Genomic DNA, 18,416 nt, shown 5'->3' on the forward strand with positions numbered 1-18,416 from the left:
CTTTCAGCTTTCAACTCTAATTCTAGCTACTTGTTTCCTTCTTTATTTAATAAACAACAACACTTGACCCTCTAACACTAGCACTCTCTATTCTTTTGACTGGTTTTATTTTTATTTAAAAACTAACTTTCTTAGACTAGCGTTCCCTGTTCCTTTCTATTCTATCTACTTGCTTTCTTTTTATTTATTATAAATAAACCCTTGCTATGTGTACTGTGTTAGGCTAAACTGAGACTTGTCACATTATTAGACATATTACTGATGTTTTGTTGGTTTTGATTCCTTCTGTCGTCCTCATTTGTAAGTCGCTTTGGATAGAAGAGTCTGCTAGATGTACCTGTAAAAATCATGAGACTTCCACTTGGCTCTACACAGAGGGCAGATTAATGGGTCGTGATTTCTCCGGCACTCCTCGGCCCCTAGAAAACGAACAGGACACAAGAGATGCTCACACAACTGTCAGGGGATATAGGGCTAGAAATCGGTCAGGGATTCAACATTCAACAAACAAGTAGTCACTTCAAATCATCTTCTGTGTGCAGTGTTCCAGTTATTACATGTAATCAGACTTTTGATTATGAGAGTTTTTTGCAATATTTAGCCTATTTATTGCATTAAGCTCTATTTATGTGGGATTGTTTTCTCAGAAGTCAGTAAAATTTGTTTCACAGATGTACATTGTGTACAGGGTATATTCACAAAGGACCAATTTTTGTATTCCATCTTTAGCATTTTTCTTTTATTTATAGGTCTGTATAAACCTGCATCTTTGTGTTGTGCTGTTTTTCAGTGTTTTTAAACTGGCATGAGGGGAGAACATATGAAGAGATCTGCCATACAGACAATGAATGAGTATTTCTAAATCTTGAAAATATCTTCAAAAGCCTTTATCTTTGACTTTACACTTATACTGCTGGTAGGAAATCTCTTCAAATAAATGTACATTCTCAGCCAGAAATACCAATTCAAATTGAAACCGAGCTCAAACTTATTCCAAAATAACACCTTTAAAAAAAAAAAAAAGTTTCAAAAATTTTAAATCTGACTTTGGATCTGAGAGTGTGCGTTTTTGCATTTCCTGTATGTGGGCTGTATTTGTAAAATTTTCTGGACCTACAAATAGGCTCTCCCTCCTGTGATGTGGACAGTCAATGCTAGTTCCTGTGATTAATCCACATTTAACACCAGGTGATGTGGGATAATCTGAAATATGAGCACTGATATTTTTCCTGCTACTTACATATAGACATGCAGTGATGGTGGAGTTTGTTTCTGCAGCCCTCTTCACACACCGTCAGACTTTCTTCATCTAGCATGTCCAACAGACAGATGGGGCACATCTGCTCCTCCTCATCCTTCATGCTGCTCACAGGAGTAGACACACATGCACAGCTTTTAAAAAAAAAAGTTACTAAGACAAGGAATCTATTCATGAGGAATCCATTTTTTTTCTTGGACTTTTGAGACAAAAATCAACTGAACTCTTACTAGCATTGACATCTTACTAGCATTGCACAGATACATCAGTACAATAACTACAACTTTTTTGGGGTTCAGAAACTTGGCTGGGAGGGCAAAAGCAATACATACAGTGCCTTGCGAAAGTATTCAAACCCCTTCCTTTTTTCATGTTTTATGTTGCAGCTTTATGTTAAAATGGTTTAAATCAATTTTAATGTTAAAAACCTGTTATTATTTATGGAGTGTAGATTGATGTGGGGAAAAAAGTAATTTAAAGCAGTTTAACAAACATGAGAAATAAGGAATACATTGCAATGCACTGTATATGATGTCAGAATAGCAACAAACTACAAATTCAGAGTGAATTATTTTGCTGAAAAATGCAAATGGCATAGTTCAACCAAATAAGAGGGCTCTGGAGTTTTACAGACCTGCTTTCGTTGCTGGATGGAGAGGCGCTGGAGGTACATGTGGTGTGAGAGTTGGACATGCGAGACACAAACTTCTGGATGGTGCTGCGTGAGGGGGCTTTGATGCGCGAGCTGCGGCGATTGTGGTACTTCTGAAACAAGCTCTCCACCTGACAGAGATCAGACCATCAGTGTGTGCTGAGCTTGAGCGATGGCACAGAGCTCGTCGTGATGTGGCTGCATTAGTCTCCTCACCTCAAAGTTCTTCAGGGTCTTCCTCCACAGAAGAGGGTCTGACGGCTCCAGCTGAAAGACTCGGAGCATGACGAAGAGCACGTGGATGCAGAACGTCCCTCGGCCACAGCTACACGTCTGCTCAACATAACACACACCATATTATGATGAAAAAATAGTCAATATAGTAGTGACAATTATGACAAAGAATAAATACTGTAATATATTAGTCATGCAAACAGGAAACAGAGCATTTGTATTTACATTTTTCTTTACAAATACCATTTTTTCTAGACAAATACTGTTTGTTTTAAAGGAATAAGGATTTTTATATATAAAATCAGTTTATAACCTCATTTTTTCTATTCTGTATTTATGTATTAAAACACTAGAATACATACAGGGTTTCTGTAATTTAGTGAATTAAGTCAAAACTTAAAACTTATTTAAATCAACACTATCACTAATTTACATGTGTATTTGTCCATTTTGCTTCCCATTTTTATGTCTTTACTACATAATCTGTGTTATATGCAACTGCAATTATTTGCAACTGAATTGGGCAAATGTCCAATGAAATATTGCCTTGTTATCAATATTTGTTACTTTGGTGTACCATGTTCAGCGTCCTTGAGCTCGGGAAAGCCGCTATATAAATGAAACATATTATTATTATTAAAGGGGTCATATGACATTCCTAAAAGGAACCTTATTTTGTGTATTTGGTATAATGCAATGTGTTTATGTGGTTTAAGGTTACAAAAACACATTTTGCACATACTGTACATTATTGTTTCTCCTCTATGCCCCGCCTTCTGAAAGTATCGATTTTTACAAAGCTCATCGGTCTGAAAAGCAAGGTGTGCTCTGATTGGCCAGCTATCCAGTGAGTTGTGATTGGCTGAATATCTCAAGCATGTGACGGAAATGTTACGCCGCTTAACATATTTGGAAACACAAGGCGTCTCCACGAAATGGAGGCAGTGGCAACAATACTACAGTGAGAATAAATATTAGCTTTCTTTCATTAAAAATAATAACATTACAATAAACGTTAAAAATAATAAAATGCGACTTTCCCTTACAAAACGCAATGTTATACAAGTAGCATTTTTTTTTTAACAAAGCAGCAAACATTTTTACATTTCTTAAAAAATGCTTTAATGTCTTTAAAGCGTTAACAGATTTTTTCTTTTGTTTAGTAGCCTACATTTGGCCAAAAACTAGAAAAGATGATGCTGTATTGGCTGTGACTAAGCACAGCAGGTTAAGGTGCAGATTTTTTTTATTTTTATATTATAGGCAAGGAAAAACTTTTAAAAATAGCTGGTATTTTTCCTAAGGCAAACCGGTTTTAGAATGATAATAATACAGAGGAACGCAGAAACAGAAACGTTAAAATATCGATTCTGCTCTGAGAGAACCAAGTGAATTTTGAATACTAAAGAAGATAATCATACTTTCTGAATTTTAGACTTTCTGCTCTTATTTCAGACTTGTTTAGGCCTTAATTGGTGAAAGGGCAAATCAAGACATTTCTAAGACCTGCAGAAACCCTGTAGATAATTGGCCGCTGTCCCAGACAACAGATTTTCCCAGCTGTTTCAGTTTCATGCCTAGTTTTGTATGAGTGTCTTCTAACAGTATAAAGTAATTTCAGCTTTATTTGCCAAAAGTCATGTCAGGGACCTGTTTTAGTGTACCTGTGGACCAATGAACACCCGGAATTTGTTGTCCGGACTGTCTCCGCCAATCAAGAAGGAGTTCGGTCCGATCTGCTGCAGCAGGTAGAGGCGGGCTCTCATGACCTTGTTGACCCTGCGGTTGGTCTCCTCTGGACTATATGGGGAAAAGCCATCAGGCGAAGGAGCTCTCCGAGGAGGTGTCACCCTCCCGCTCTGTAACCACACATTCAAACAAACACATCAGCTCCATAGCAAAACAGATTTTGAGACTTTTAAGACCACTGAACTTGAAACTTGAACTGAATCTTGCTGGTTGAGTCAATTGTCTTTTGTAGACATGCATTATGATGCTATTTTTTTGGCTGAACCAAACCTGTGGAATCCCTGTCACATGATATTTTCAAAACATGCACCCTTACAAAAAAAGTCAATTCAAATTCAAACTAGATTAAATGTGAAATCAAGACATCTCAAAACTCACAGGCACCGGAGAGGCTCTCCGCCTGCGCAGACCAGGAGAATCCGGCTTCCCAGCAGTCTTAGTGGAGGATGAGGAGGAGGAGGAGGAAGGTCCAGGCGAAGGGCTGCGCTGACCTCTGCTTTGAGAGGAAGATGAGCTGTGACTGTTGCTTCCCGCCTCAGTGCCATCTGCTCTCAGAGGAATGGGCTTCACTACCTGAGATACAATAACACAAGAAAACACTGAAAAATCCCATAAAAATAAAAGCCAAACCATTTCCATCTTGTATTCTGTGTCTTCATTTGCCTTTTTATTTTGTCTTGTCGTTAAGTGTCATAACGGGTAATATTTGGACACTGATCAATAACTGCTCTGTTAATAGACAGATGCCAAAGCCTTCTAGTTAATGTTTTGTATTACTATAAATGATTATTTCCAAGTGAGAAACCATCACAGTCTAACTGCAGTGGAGCGTTAAGGCAGACAGTGTGAAAGTCGGTCAACGGTCGATTGTTCTGATGGTTATGTAAGGAAGTCATGCTGATCTCAGGAGGAGCCGTTCCACTTCAGAACTTCTCACTTCCTGTTTCTTAGTCCAAACATTTTTCTACTATTTTTGGTAACAGGGCTTGTGATTAAATGATTTAATCATTAGCAGTTGTTAACAATAGTTAACTAGTTAATTAAGCCAGTGATTTAATTGTTAACCGTAGTATTGTATAATATCAGTAATGCCATTTGAATAAGATGGAAGAGAATCATGACTGTTCGGATTAGAGAAAAATGTGGGGGGAAAAACTAACCTGACACCACAGTTACAATTAGACTGGTAACTGAAGCTATTTAATTAGTTAAAATAATACAATAAAACTGTAATTATAAAATTTACTTAAAAAAAATAAATGTTCAAATGGCATCCCTCAAATCGAGTCCTGTTTATAGACCATGTATTTGAGGACAGAACTGGTTTTTCTTTTTTTAACTACCTTTATAATTAGCATTAGCTTTACACAAACTAACAAATATAATAAAATGTAATAAAATTATTGTTCAGTGTTAATGTAAGTTTATACAATTCAATTTTAATTGCATGTTCATGTTAACAGACATACACAGACTTTACTTTCAATTTAAAAACGATTAGTAAATGTCGAAATAACATTAAGATTAAAAAATAGTGCAGCGGTAGAGTACAAGTTAATATAGTTAACTAATGTTAACAAATGAAAGCTTACTATATACTCTTTTACTATTATAACTTTCGTGACTGTTTGCCACACAGTTGTGACACACAGCTTGTTTTTGTTTCTGAGAAAAACTAAACCGTGTGATGAACAGAAAAAGGACAAGGAGTCATGAAGTAATGTCCCGTACCATCGGGCCTCTCCTGCTCCGTCTCTCCAGCCACTCGCTCTTCCAGGTGGGCATACAGGTGGCCTTGAGCTTCTCTCGGATCAAGCGCTCTTCTGGCCGGTCCTCCATCTTCTGGAGCCCTCGCAGAGTCTCCTTGCTCTCCATGTCTCGACTGCAACCAGAAGAAAGTTAATAAGCATGTGTGTCTGCGAACTTACTTGTGCTGTATTTACACGGATATTTTCCTACAATCTGCACAGATGTGTCATAGTGGGCGAAGGATTTTGACAGATTTTTCCTTGGTTACCGCTGTAAACAAAGCAGTGCTGCATTTATGAACTTTAATGTGCATTATACAGAGGCAAAATGAAATGGAAAAATTAAATCTAAACTTTTCTAAACACAGCAAGTTCCCCTCAGACATACATTCATATAAACTCCTACCCCTGACTGAATCAAGTTTAGCATCTCAACTGCTTTGAATAATCACATATTTGAACTGACTTTCAATCGGCTCACAGTTACTCATTACATCCCTACTTTAGACATTATTAGTTTACTGTCTTTGTTCAACAATTAAGTTTAGAACAGGGTCCTGTGACTTGGCACTGTAAACATAAAAGTCCCAAACATTACACTTATCTGACGCAGAATGCTGAAAATTTTAAATGCCAAAGTTCATCCATTGAACACTGTGCAGATTCTGTGTCAAAAGCAGTAAAAAAAATGTTTCTAATTGAAATTTATTAAATAAAATACTAGTTAAAATGAAATTAAGGCAAACCAACAGCCCTATCCTCAGCAGTGAACTTACTGATTTAACGGCCACTTTCATCCAAAGTGACTTACAAACGAGAAACAACACAAGCAATCTATCAAATGCAAAGCGGTCTCATCCATGAATAAGTTACTCTTAGGAGACTGAATTATTCTGTCACTATTTTTCTGCAGTAAGCGGAGGAAATACTGCACAGTAAGAACTGCGTGATCTTTCTGAAAGAACTTACCCGTCACGTACCAATTCACATAAGATCAAAATCACAACCGAGGGTCTCATTAAGCATCATTATAGTGAATGGTGGAAAAGCCCCTGAACCACCCAACAGAGACAGAGATAGAGAGAGACAGAACAAAAACAGGGCTGAGAAAGACATGCAGAGAGAGAGAGAGAATCTAAGCACCCATTGGGAGCAGGATGAGGAGCAAGAGGTGGGCCGCTGTGGGTCTCCATCTTTACCGAGCAGCAGGATCACTGGTGTCCCATCGGCTCTTTCGGCTTCCTCAGTGAGCAGCAGTGTGCACTGTATAACAATAACAACCCTAGGACAGGAAAGCCAGACTTCCTGTGCTACCCCAGTCAAACCAAATGAGGAAGTGCAGTGACGTCTTAGCAACTGCAAAAACAGCAACTATTTTACAGAACCGTTATCTGCTGACCAACTAACTGCTAATACTTCAAAAACTGTGGGGATTATCCAATGAACTGACATTAACAAAAAAAATATTCAAGCATGATACTAAAACTACAAAAACAGCAACATTACCATGTTTTCTACACAGTTTGACGGTAATTGACGGTAAGGTTAGCTGTAAAGTATGGATTATAGTTTGTGTCAATCATGAAAAAAGAAGAGAGATGGCACCACCTGCTTCTGTGTTTATTGGACTGGGCAGCAGGTCTTGTAGGAAGAGGCACAGGCTGTTTTAAGTTGACATATTAAAAATACAGCCAGCCATGGTTTAAAAACAGAAGGTCAAGCCAACGGGACAATAATAGCGGTGTGTTAAAGATAATTATGGTACTTTGAAGGAAGAGGGTAGAGATGCTTTTGCGAGTGTTTTTATTTTTATGGAGTCGGTCAATAAAAATCTGCCTTATGTTTTAAGGGTTTTTGTAACCAGACCCAACAAAAAGAAAAAAGTGCAACAGATGTAAACCCACACACACATCTGTATATGTATTTAATAAATTAACCAAGTCTGTGAACCGATTAAATTTACACTGATAAAATGTAAGTAATCACTGTGAATAAACCACACTTGATATTATAATGAATAGTTTTAAATACAGCGGTTAAACAGCCAAATCAATATACAATTAACAAAGGCAGTGTATTCAAAACAAGGCCAGTGTCATCAACACCAATACATTTATTAAAAAGATGTTTTTCCAAGCATAAAATAAACTAACTTTCAAATAAATGTCAGCAAATATTAAAATCACAGAAATGCATACCTTATTTTTCCCAGCCATAAAATTTTTAGATAAAATAAAACATAATACAGTGCATTAATAAAAAAGATTGGAGATTGCAGCTTTTGAATGAGGTTACATTATCAAACTGCAGGATGGTGTCAGGTTTTCCCGTGTACAGACAATTTTATAGGTTGAACGATTTATCGGTTTGCAGATTAATCAGCACCAATAGTTGATTGCTGGAACTACTGGTTATCTGCAAAAATCCATATTTAAAATATGGATTATAATTAATAAAAATATTTAGGTTTTTGTTCAGTATCCATTTTTAAAACTATCGGTTAATTAATCGGCATCGGTCAGTGTGGTCCAACCTAGCTATCGTTATTGGCAAAATCAAATTTTGGTCAATCTCTAGATTTTTTGCATTGACAAATACTCTCACACTCCTTGCTCAGGATGAGAACAGTACAGCTGTAACGCGAATCAAACGGCAACACTGTAAGCATGCAAGTAAACAACAGAACAGCTCAACTCCCACACTAGGAGAAAGCAGCTCTCACGAGCCCGAGCCAGTCACAACGAAACCGGAGAGCAGGAATTCACCATCTTTACTTTGAATGAGAAAGTCGGTGGTGGCCAACCCCTGCCTCTCGGATAACAGCTATCCCACAGTGCCATGGGGCAGGAACAAAGAGTCATTGTGGGCCAAGCAGGTGGGATGTGGAAGAGCCAGCGGCTGGGAATCATTTTCAGCCCAGCACGTAAGCCTAGACTGCAGGCCTGTAGCTGTGCACACCCTTTCTCATGGGCCACCACGCTCTCAGCACTCGGGTTACCCTTAACACAATGACCACATCTCTGCTGGAGGGGCCGGACACTCAGACGCTAAAGAAAGACTCCAAACACGCACTCAACTAACCAGCGCTCGGCACAGGAACTAAACCAGCTATCAGAAACAAAGAACCAGCCACAAACTAACCTTTCCAGCAAACACACAAAAGCACAAATAACTAGTAAATAATGAGAGCAGGGGTGTTTGCTCATCACACAACATACAGAAATCCCTTCGACCAGATTCCAGCTCTGCACAGCCTGGACATTCGAAATCATGAGGTGCATCTTTGGATGCTTTATTTAAACAGCATTCAATGGCCGTTTCTCAACATGCGTTCTTAAGTGATGTAATGGCATGAAAATTGTTTCACCAAGTTTTGAATTTAAAATGAACAAACAGTAAACAAAAAATACTTTTTGTTTGCATAAACATGAAAACAATAACATGTCCAGATTTTAATGACATGACTGACACCAACAATAACATGTATGAAATGTTCCAATAAAGCTTTAAAAAAGTTGCATAAAATGGTAAAGCTCACATTTCAGACTTTATATAAAGAAAAGGTTTAAATCTAAATGAAAATGGAGTAATAAATGGTAATTAGGGATGTGCACGGATAGTCTAACATTCGAATATTCGTTCTGCTCTAATTATTCGATAAATAAAAATGATATAAAAAAAAAAAAAAAAAAAGATAAAAAAAATTCACAATAAAACCTAATTTGGTCACTTTCTGTGATTCTCCACGGCATATTTGAAGGTGTATGCAAGCAAAAAATAATTAATGAATGATTAAGGGGCCATTCACATATCGCGCCTAATAACGCGTGGAAAAGGCTATGCGCTCCGCTTTCTCCTTCTTTCCAAAGCGCTCGGGCAGAAGCGCTCCTGAGGCGACGCGTTCTCTCCATGAAGACGCGGAAATTTCAGCAAAGGATAAATGGATTTGCAGCACAAAAAAAAATCGCTTTCAGTAGCTCTGCTACTAAATTTATTTCAAAATAGCAATCCATATACAGCTATGATCAGGTGTTCCTTCATCTTGGCTGAGCTTTCAACATTGTTACAGGAAAGGATGAAGCTGAATGTTTAGTTCTTGTCACATGACCTGCGGTGCGCTTGCGCATTCTGTAAGTTGAGATGTTTTTAACTCGATGCTGTTCGGACGCGCCTGGAAAAAACGGGACCGCGTCGCACCGCGTGCGCATCGCAACCGCGTCGCTTCCATTATGAGCGCGCATACCGCGCGCCTACATTGGAAATAACGAACATGAGCATGCAAAAGACACGATATGTGAACGCCCCCTAACAGAACTGCGGTCTTCTACAGTACTTCAAATATGCTGTGAAGAATCACAGAAAGTGATCCAAGAACATTGTTGCAGCATCTCTCAAGCAACGAATAAACACCGCTAACTTGGAGAATGCAGTGAAAACTCCTCTTCTCGCGTCTGCCCTAGACCCTCGGCACAAACATCTCAGGTTTCTAGATGAAAACATGAGAGAAGTAAGAAAAAAAACTTTTTTGAACATTATCAGAACATTTTCCTTGATGCGAGTGGTGCGGATGCATCAATGATGAAGAAGATGCAATGCCCACTCATCGGAAAAGGCTGAGCCAGTTCTTCAGCGATGATTACAGAGAGTCCAGCCGAGACGAGTGGGAACAGTTCTTGCTGGAGCCATGTATTTCACCAGATGAGGATCCCATTCAGTGGTGAAACGAAAACACGAAGCGCTTCACAAAACGTATTCGCTTAGCACACCGTTATTTGTGAGTCCCGCCAATGTCTGTGTCGACAGAGCGCGTTTCCTCCACGGCCGGCCGTTAACAGACTAAGGAGCCGACTTTCCCCCAATCATGTTTACATGCCCATATTTCTTAACAAGAACATTTGAAACAATAGAAAAAAGCAAAAAAGATTTGCTGACAGTTTAAAAGTTAAGTGTAAGCTACATTCTGTACAATAGCCTAATTGCTGCAGGCTGCTTTACGTTTTTTCTTTGTTCACTTTTTTTTTTTTTTTGCTTTTAATCTGTACTTTTGTTTGTTTGCACGCATTGTTAAAGGTTTTCAGCTACAAAACACGATGTGTAATGTTCAAGCTTATTGTAAGCTTGTTCAAAATGACGAAAACAAATGTTGCTGAAAAATAACGTCTGACTCATTAAACTTAATTTAAATAAACAAATATTCGAATATTCGTTTATTTGTGAGCTCAAATATTCGAATGTGATATTTGTGGAAAACGCCCATCCCTAATGGTAATATACATTTATGTGCTCCATAAAAAATTCTAGATACCTTATTTGAATTGTTTTAATTTGAGGAATTCACATAAGCTTGTTTTTCCATTTTCCATTTTTCACGGCAGGTCATGTGAATTTTTGGCCAGACAAGAACTGTACAGTTTCAATGCAAATGCAACTCCCTGTAAATCCACTCTCTGTCACCAGGTGGCACTTATGGAACAGTAGAATTAGAGCTGTTTCCCGTAACCTCCGTGGACAAAGCAGCATTGCAATTAAGCACTACTTTATTCCCTCCTTGCATAGTTTTGTACTTGTACTAAACGTGCTAAACAAATAAACTAAACTAAACTAGGTATAGGCTAACATGGAGGGAAGATGAAAACAAAATGCTATTGAATATTTTCTGAAGACAGTCAGAATTTTTAAATTATTCATATATTCATTTGTATAATTCCATTAGCACTTCCAGCTTTCACAAAAAAACTAGGGCTGCAACTAACGATTATTTTGATAATCGATTAATCTGTCGATTATTTTATCGGTTAATCGATTAACTGGCTGAGTAAAACCTCCGGTGGCTCATTACTTCTACACTTTGGTCACCGCAGATTTAAAATATGCACGAAATGAGCTGCTTACGGCAAATAAAAGTTATTTAGCAACTAATCGATGACTAAATTAGTTGACAACTATTTTGATAATCAATTTGAATCAATTAAATCGATTAGTTGTTTCAGCTCTACAAAAACACTATTCTAGAGTTTTCTACCAACTACTCTGCGTGACGTGCAGACGTGAAACTGTTACTGAAAACTGTGCTTTATGTTGAACAGTTGTTATTTATAGTGCTGCGTTTGATACATACATTTCACAGAGATTTGACGATACGAGTATCGATACAGCTGGCCCTGTATCAATATTGTGGCACGTGTGCAGCAGTGGACCACATTTCATTTGAATACAAGAAAAATGTTTAAAATGGAGTAGAAAAGTGCAAGGTTTCTAAAAAATAATGAATAAAGCATAATATAAAGGCTACAACATTTAATCTGGCCGCAAAGGAACACAACTGGGGTTGCCTGATATAAAGAGATGTAGCTTTGTCAACCTGGCAACCATGTGAACCTGCTCTCACTCCACTGTGGATAAACGCACTTGCTTTCTGAAAACACCGTTAAGCTTGCAGTTTAGCAATCTCCACTTTAAAATAAAACGCTACCGTTTTTCCATTTTCACTATGTTCTTCCCTCAACTTAGACTAGTTGATATGTACCTCTCCCATCTCAGTGCATGCACTTAATCGCTGTAGTGCTCGTCACCACTATAATAGCATTTAGTCTAGCCCATTCATTTCTTAGGATCCAAACAGGGATGAATTTAGAAGCCACCAAACACTTCCATGTTTTCCCTATTTAAAGACGGTTACATGAGTAGTTACACGACCAAGCATGGAAGACCAAAATAAACCGTGATGATTTCCTAAGCGGATAAAAATTATGACAATAATGTATGGTAGAAGAGCACTTCGACCTTGGCGCAGTAAAATCATCACTCCTGAAAACTCCCCCTCCTCCTTTAACCCCTTTAACTTCCGGCAATACAACCAACATGAGGAGTTTTCAGGAGTGATGATATTTTATCAGCAGCAATTGCAAATGTGCTATTAATTTTATTCAACAGTGCAGAGCAAATCTGCATTGTTTCAATCCTGAATGAATCTGTTTTGGAACAAATTAAGTGAGCCAATGTTTTATTAAGATCTTGCTTCCTTTATAAATTGAATAAGTCGTTTTGAATGAATCCTTTGATCTGAATGATTCAATTAATCGGTGTTAAGCTAAGGTACCAGGGTATTTACAATACACCCCCCCCCCATTTCTGGCCCCATAAGAAAAACAGCTGATAAAACAGTTCATTTAATAAAGCTCAATTTATTTTTGTGTAAAAATGATTTTGTAATCATTATTATCAGTCGCTTTGGATAAAAGTGCTAAATGACTAAATGTAAATGCAAAAGTTAGCTATGGGACCTACTATGGGAAATAAGGCCTACTTGACCAGACCATCCGTCCTGAATTATTTTGTATTTTTTTACAGTTCAATCATTGGTCACACCACTCCAAGCATAGACAGGCAGCGAGAGGGAGCACAAACTGGCTTTTTTCTGGTCCTATGGTCAGCCATTGCTCAATGACATCACACGCTGGGCCGACTGCAGGAAGCCTTGGATATTGGTTCATTGGCAATTTCTGAAACCACACACACCACTGTCCTGCCAACAGCTGCAAAAAAAAACAACTTTAAGGAACTGGGACAGGCATGAAGTACTAATGTCTACTGCTTAAGTGAAGTTAATCAGGTTTCCTTGCCTTTAAGCATGACGGGGGTGTGACAGAGGGCAAACATTGTCACACTCATCCACCAGGTTCTGGCTGTAATGTGAACTAGCACATGAAACAAGCTGCTAACTGCTGCTGCCATAAGCCTAACCACGATATCACCACACTCAGTTACAGTCGAACTGGGTCACGCTGTAAAACTAGGAAGGCTTTCAATCATGGGCTTACTGTACACCTGAGAGCCAATGTGGCTCAATCATAAAACTCCTGTAAATACTTACATTTCTTGGAAGCACTCTGGAGGATTCATGAATGCATTTTTAATAGATATAACTGATAGATAAACATGCATATGTTTCTACTGTAGTGTACATTATTCACGACGGATGCTGTGACGGATGCTTTTATCCAATGCAATTTTTATTTCTTCCAACTTATGAGAAAAGAGCTCATTTTCTTGGCATTGCTAGCACCATCCTCTTCTGTTCGGTTGAAGTTAATGCTGCATGACCCACGCCGTACGAAGCATGAGTGCACTTCTTTAGCATGTATTTTCAGATGAACAGGTTTCTGTGTCAAGTCTTTAATGCCATTCAAAACATTTTTACAGCTGTAACATTTACTACTCAAAATTGTACTATGACAGTGTATATGTAAAATTTCATATTTTCATTTGAGATAATAGCTTGACCTGATATTATATAAATGTTTGAGGCATGCAAATATTTTTATATAATAATGTTATTATTAGGATTGATGAATCAAGTGCTCCCTTAAAGTATAATGACTGTGTGTTCAGAAGAGTGAAAATGTGTTACTTTAAATGTTTAAAGTTTGAAGTTTTTAATGCACTTTATCGAAATGTTTGTATTTTAAATCTTACATCTAAGCTAATACTGTAGTATGTTTTTTTCTTTCAGACTATTAAAATGTCCTGACAAATTGAAACCGTGTTGGACATAATGAAACTAAGTAAATCCTCAGTAAATCCGCCATCGTCCTCAGTCATCTGTTACTCCGTGTATGTGGTAAGTGAACTGTCACGTACTGTGATGCAACAGGCTATCGCTAGCAAGCGGCTAACCTTTTAGTGGCTTGTAGTATGCATTAGTTTCATTCATTGGGCACACCCCTAACCACGCACCACAACAGTTTTCTTCACTATAATAATGCTCTGATTTGGTGCACGTCTACCTTTTGTAAATATTACAGGCTAACATGCACAAGTCAAATAAATAGAAATGTCTAAGCAAACGCCTCCATCAGCCTCTGACTGTGTGGAAACGAGTAAACAGACGGGGTTTATGTATGAAGGCACCTCGTTAGGAAACTGCTTTCAGATCAGCTTCTAAAGCACCATAACATCATGACTAATGATCCATTTTACAACAAATTCAAGTGAGCTTCAGAGAAAAAGCAAATGCTCAAGGCTGGAACAGACTACACAACTTTCCCAGATTAGCAGTCTGGACAAGTCAAAGATACTTGCTAAAGTCAGAGCTGACATTTCTCACACACACACACACAAATAAACAAATAGGTATGATTTTATTTACTATAGACTATGATTCTCAATCAATTTGAAAGTTATCCCACATATTTTGAGCTGATTTTAGAAAACAGTGTATAACTTGCACTTATGACAGACTAAACACAACTCATCTCGTGATGCAAACTGTAAAAGTCATACCAGACGCATCAACCCACTCAAAACCACATCGAAACGCTCTTGCCTCATTATTTCACAACTTAGCACACAGAGTGGCACAACTACTGCCGTCAGCTCCTGTACATCCATGTTTGTCATGCAGTCATGCATCTCCATATATGTTTCTTTCTGAGTTTGTTGCATTTGTGAGGCCATCCTTAAAAATATTTTGGTTTGCAGTAACAGTATTTTTTTTTTAAAGGGTTGGTATAGGTCGGTCTATTTTTTTTTTTTCAAGTTTCAATGTAAAAGAAAAGTACATTTTGGTGATGGTGATGACGTCGGTATGAATGTAAACAAATTAGCATATCATGACGTCACTGACTGCGTCTTCAACCCGTGCCTTCAGGCTCATCATTGCAAACCTCATTTTGATGCAGGCTATATAGACCACAAACAAATTAAAATCTTTGTCAAAAACATGTTTATTGCATGAATTTCAGGTGAGAAGAAAAAAAAATGAGGTAATGTTTTACTTGCATCCATCGCTAGGTATCAATGCAACCTACAAATGAGAGACCGTTTACTTTGCTTTCTTGAGTTGTTACTTTTGTGAAAAAAATCCTGTTGGATTTGAGTGACGAGTGTTCATTGAATCGATTTTGCATGTCTAAAGTTTTATATGGCAAATAACACCAAATATAGGTAAATCCATGGACAACAGGCAGGAGGAATGTAAAGACCAATATTTCTGATGATTTATTGGTGTGAAGTTACGTGCACAATGACAAACAGGAGTGCAACATTCTCCAAAAACAATAAGCAGAGTGGACTGCCATAATGCAAAACATTTACTGCAGGCTTCAACATGGCTGTGTTTACGATTAGAAATGTCAACAACAACAAAATATTGCATAGGCGATTCTAGGGCTGTCAAAAAAAAAAAAAAAAAAAAAAAAAAAAAAAAAAAAGATTTTCGAATATTAGCCGAATTTAAAATAAAAATCCACATTCGAATGCAAAAACGTTGCATTCGAATCTTAGGAGTGCATTAAGGAAGATGCCTTATGAGCCCCGGTACTTCACAGTCCGTGTTCCAGTCCATCTCGCGTGCGCACAGCTGTTTCTACACTACTTTCAAAGGTGGACGAGCTCGACACACAGTAGCTGCTGTCTCAACTTTCACCTCATGTATGCGCACTGTCCGCGCGGTCTCAAAAAGTGCTCGCACGCGGATGATGAAAAGGACATAATGAAGACAGTGTGAGGAAGGCCAAAGTATACTTGATCTTTATCAGTGGCACACAAGATGCAATGACGATGTAGGTGGCATTGCATTATAAGGTTATGTTAGCCTATCCAGCTGAAGCCACTTACACAAAAAGAGTTGTTTGTTTATAGTTCTTTAAGCAACTAAATAATTGGTTCATAAAAATTATTTTAAATATGTTGTTTTTTTACAGTCATGTATTCTAATGCTTTGAATAAACGTGCAGTAATATCTTGAGTCAGAAGAGAAGCAAAAAGCTTTTCTTCACCCTAACTGAAATTATGCATTTTAAATTAGAATACAATCATATTTAAGCAAAAAATTTGAATTTAGTTTTTCAGATATTTTGACAGCCCTAGGCGATTCTAGCCCGAATCTGTATCTGTATGCATGAGATTGTCTGAATACGGCAGAATTCACATTTCTGCTGTAAAAAGAGAAACATTGTGCAGAAGTATTATTTGCTGTTATGCGTGTGTCCGAAGCTGCAGTTGCTGTGTGACACGTGTTCCAAAAAAACAAAACAAAAACTGGACATGCTCCAAAAAAATAAAAATTACCTGGACGCGCTCCGAGAGAAGGTCGTTAAAATCAATTTCCTATTTTCGTTTTCGAAACTTGTGTTGGTTGGTCCAATAGATTTTCGAACATAAAGTGACAGTCGACACGGTCACGGTTTTAGACTAGAGAGGAGAAGGGATGGGAAAAGATCTGGGCTCAGTTTTTCCAGAACTTCGTGCCAAGTTAAAGCGGTGTCGAGTGGTTTAATGCATTTTTTAGATGTATTATGGTGCGGACTAAAAGCAAAAAAATAAATAAAAAATTTAGTCGGTCCTAAATTGACAGGGTCGGTCGGGTTACAGCAAACAAGAATATTTTTAAGGATGGCCTGAGTCACTTGGTTTTTCTGGGCTTATGTAGTATAAGCAGAACCGTCCAAATGATGATGACACATAACATGGAAACATGGCCAAGTTAAAGCCCAGATCTAGTATTTCAATTCAAATGAAACATTGAGAGACTATGTAAGAAAAACTAGTAAAAATCTTTTATTAATTTTATTAATTTTTATTAATTAAGCAGTCAACATTTCTTCTAGTCAAAGTAAGAGACAATATATATATATAAAAAAAAAAAAAAAGTCCAGCTGTAACTACTTTGGGTTTTGTGTATTCATGTGTTGAAGCAGATGGAGCAGTGAAGATAAAGCAGGCATACATGCAAACTCTGTATCCCAGAAAAAATCCTCATTAAGTTGTTTGAAAGATTGTCCAGAGCTAGAAGCTAGACAAAAAACTGTGAATCTAATGATTATTTTTAGGTTCACATAATTGTCTTCTTTTGATTTGTGCATCTTCGGTGATATGAAAACAAACAAAAAAAAACAGTAGAGCTGCATGACTAATTAATAAGTGTTCACAATGAAAACAGCGGTCATTAGGGCTGGGCGATATACAAAAAAAAATGATATCTCGATATTGTCAAAATTTTTACGATATTCGATATATATTTTGATATGTTTGCATTTGCATTTAAATAATAAAAAATAAAACATGATTTTCTTTTGCCCATAAAAAAAAAAAAAACTATTTAGATTAAACAGCTAATTTAAGCAGTTAAAAAATCTAGACCAAGAGATCACTTACTGCTTTTTATTAAATGAATACATGTAGGCCTATATGTAACTGAAGCAGTGCAAATTAAGTAACAGTTACAGAAAGTGCATTCTGTCAACTTTTTAGTGCATGCAATTCACAATTTAAACTATGCAACTGGGATAAGTATTTTATTTTAAAAAATTTAACAAGTTTTTAAGCTAAGAACACAAGTCTGTCAACTGTCTGTGGTTTTAAGAGAAGCTCTGTGGCATGAAACTATGTTCCTACTGACACTAAAAACCCTCTTAGATGGGGAGCTAGTTGCTGAAGCACATAGCTCTTATATATAAATATATATAAATGAATACCAAAGACTTTTGCATATTATGGAAACTGGTAAACATATCAGTGAAATTCCCCAATAGTAATTCCAAATGGCCATAGCCTATGTTTCTCTATTCAAACATCAGCGGTCGAGTAAGTGCATTTATTTTGCGATCACAAATGCAAACAATACAGTTGAGATCTCACGACAGAACACAGACCGGCTGAACGACGCTTTCATTAGATTGCTCAATTCCAGCTTGTTAGTGTTTTCAGATTATCGACGGCGGCTCTTCCACAATGAGGAGTGAGCACGTGCGCATGGTTGCCAGATTGCTTAAAA

At 37.5% G+C, this 18,416-nt stretch overlaps 1 protein-coding gene across 2 annotated transcripts in view; it reads right to left on the bottom strand.

Annotated features, from left to right (window-relative positions):
- LOC132127411 (mitogen-activated protein kinase kinase kinase 1-like) overlaps positions 1 to 18,416 on the bottom strand; it is a 51,710-nt gene that overhangs the window by 15,987 nt on the left and 17,307 nt on the right. For both annotated transcript variants that reach the window (XM_059539266.1, XM_059539265.1), the window contains exons 2-8: positions 5,625 to 5,775; positions 4,272 to 4,466; positions 3,809 to 4,003; positions 2,127 to 2,243; positions 1,893 to 2,041; positions 1,241 to 1,362; positions 338 to 419 (exon numbers count right to left, since the gene is read on the bottom strand). In XM_059539266.1, coding sequence (XP_059395249.1) covers positions 338 to 419; positions 1,241 to 1,362; positions 1,893 to 2,041; positions 2,127 to 2,243; positions 3,809 to 4,003; positions 4,272 to 4,466; positions 5,625 to 5,775 — 1,011 coding nt within the window. The remainder of the gene's footprint in view (positions 1 to 337; positions 420 to 1,240; positions 1,363 to 1,892; positions 2,042 to 2,126; positions 2,244 to 3,808; positions 4,004 to 4,271; positions 4,467 to 5,624; positions 5,776 to 18,416) is intronic.

The sequence above is a fragment of the Carassius carassius genome, chromosome 45, assembly GCF_963082965.1.
Source record: "Carassius carassius chromosome 45, fCarCar2.1, whole genome shotgun sequence".
In the NCBI taxonomy this organism is placed as follows: Eukaryota; Metazoa; Chordata; class Actinopteri; order Cypriniformes; family Cyprinidae; genus Carassius; species Carassius carassius.